Genomic DNA, 2,089 nt, shown 5'->3' on the forward strand with positions numbered 1-2,089 from the left:
GAAGCTCTTGCCGCACTCGGCGCAGCCGAAGGGCTTCCCGGGCACGTGGATCTTCTCGTGCATGCGCAGGTAGCTCTTGGAGGCGAAGCGCTTGCCGCACTCGGCGCAGCCGAAGGGCGTCTCGCCGGTGTGGCCGCGCCGGTGCACCTCGAGCGCGCCCTTGGACGCGAAGCTCTTGGGGCACTCGCTGCAGGCGAAGGGCCGCTCGGCGCGGTGCTGCACCAGGTGCACGCGCAGGTAGCTCTTGGAGGCGAAGCGCTTGCCGCACTCGGCGCAGCCGAAGGGCCGCTCGCCCGTGTGGCCCAGCGCGTGCACGCGCAGCTCCACCTTCCTGCGGAAGCTCTTGCCGCACTGGGCGCAGGCGAAGGGCCGCTCGTCCGTGTGCACCAGCGCGTGCGCCCGCAGCTCCACGCGCCGGCGGAAGCTCTTGCCGCACTGGGCGCACAGGAAGGGCCGCTCGCCCGTGTGCAGCCGCGCGTGCACCCGCAGGTCGCCCTTGCAGACGAAGCGCTTGCCGCACTGGGCGCAGGCGAAGGGCCGCTCGCCCGTGTGCACGCGCCGGTGCACCTTGAGGTAGCCGCGCTGCGTGAAGCGCTTGCCGCAGTCGGGGCAGCCGTAGGGCCGCTCGCCCGTGTGCACGCGCAGGTGCGTCTTCAGGTCGCCCCTGTGCGAGAAGCGCTTGCCGCACTCGCCGCAGGGGAAGGGCCGCGGCGGCCCCGCGGCGCCCGGTTCCAGCGGACGGGGCGCTGCGGGTGCTGCGCGGCGCCGGATGCCGTCCCCGTCCTCCCCGGCGCTCTCCTCCTCCGAGCACGCGGCCCCGGCCTCCACTGCGGGGAGGGAAGGGCGCACGGGCTCAGTGCACGCCCCGGGACCCCCGATGCTGCAGCGGCGCCTTGGCACCTTGGCACCAACCCAGGCCAATACGCAGGGCGACCACATGGGGGTCTCCCCATGGCCCCTCCGGTGGGCTAAAACCCCCTTGTTTGTGGAAAAATGCAAGGGAGCGAGCGCGGCTGCTCGCCCTCCTGGTGCGGGCACCCAGCGGGCAGGCAGGGCACCCCGCGCCCCTTACCCAGCGAGGTGACGAGCTCGTAGATGTCCCTCGTCACGTGCCAGTAGAGCTCCTTCTGCCAGTGCCGCAGGCGCCGCCACTCCTCGGGGCAGAACGTGACCGCCACATCCTCGAACGTCACCGGCATCTGCGCGCAGGGAGAGCCGCGGGCAGCAGCGCGGGGCACCCCGAGGTGCCAGGGGGTCCCAGCACCCCCAGTGCTGCCCGCTTGGTGCCCTAATGGTGTCCTAATGGTGCCCTGGAGGGACAACCTCCCCACGTGCTCCCCGGCTCCCCGCATTTCTGCCCCCCAGATTGAACCTCGCCGAGTCCTCCTGCGGCTCACGGCCGGGGGCCGATGTGCCAACGCCGGGCACGGGCCGCGCTCCCACGAACGTCCCCACAGCGTCGCCAGGCTCCCTGTGCGGCCGGTTTTCCGCAATCCTGGCACTCCCAGACCCACACGCGGGGCGCAGACCCCCCCGCCAGGCAGCCCCTTGCGCCCTGGCCGAGCGCGGGCGGTCGGTGCCCGGTAATGGTTGTGGGCCGCGTTCCGGCGCCGGAACACGGGCGGTGGCATTGTCACCTCGCCGCGGGCCCGGGGTGTGCGAGGCCGGGGCCCCGCGGCCGCCAGGGCTGCATCCCGCCGGGAGCGGAGCCGGGGCCAAGCAGCTCCAGGAACAGGGGTACCGGGAACGGGGGCACCGCATTCCACTGTGCCATGGAGCCCCCATCGTGCCGCGTTCGGAGGGGCAGGAGGTGACGGGGCAGTGAAGGGGATGGCGGACGATGCCGCCCGGCTCCGCGGCACCGCGACGGGCTCTCCCTCCAGCCCGGGGCCCACGGGACCCGCTGGCACCAGCCGGGCACACGCGACCCCTTCCCGCCGTGCCCGCGGGCTCCACGTGCGCCCGAGCCCGGCACTGCTCTGACGGCAGCGGGGGTCTCAGCCGGGCAGGGGGCTGCGCTCATCTCTCCATCGGGGGGGGCAGAAAGGCTCACGGGGGGGCACCCCCAGGGAGGCCGGGCAGCTCTGGC

At 73.7% G+C, this 2,089-nt stretch overlaps 1 protein-coding gene across 1 annotated transcript in view; it reads right to left on the minus strand.

Annotated features, from left to right (window-relative positions):
* Positions 1–1,199, minus strand: part of LOC112956257 (gastrula zinc finger protein XlCGF8.2DB-like) — a 4,143-nt gene extending 2,944 nt beyond the window's left edge. The window contains exons 1-2 of the mRNA XM_026049757.1: positions 1,073–1,199; positions 6–827 (exon numbers count right to left, since the gene is read on the minus strand). Coding sequence (XP_025905542.1) covers positions 6–827; positions 1,073–1,199 — 949 coding nt within the window. The remainder of the gene's footprint in view (positions 1–5; positions 828–1,072) is intronic.
* Positions 1,200–2,089: the final 890 nt, after the last annotated feature.

The sequence above is a fragment of the Nothoprocta perdicaria genome, unplaced genomic scaffold (assembly GCF_003342845.1).
Source record: "Nothoprocta perdicaria isolate Ctin4 unplaced genomic scaffold, notPer1 scaffold_610, whole genome shotgun sequence".
Lineage (NCBI taxonomy): Eukaryota > Metazoa > Chordata > Aves > Tinamiformes > Tinamidae > Nothoprocta > Nothoprocta perdicaria.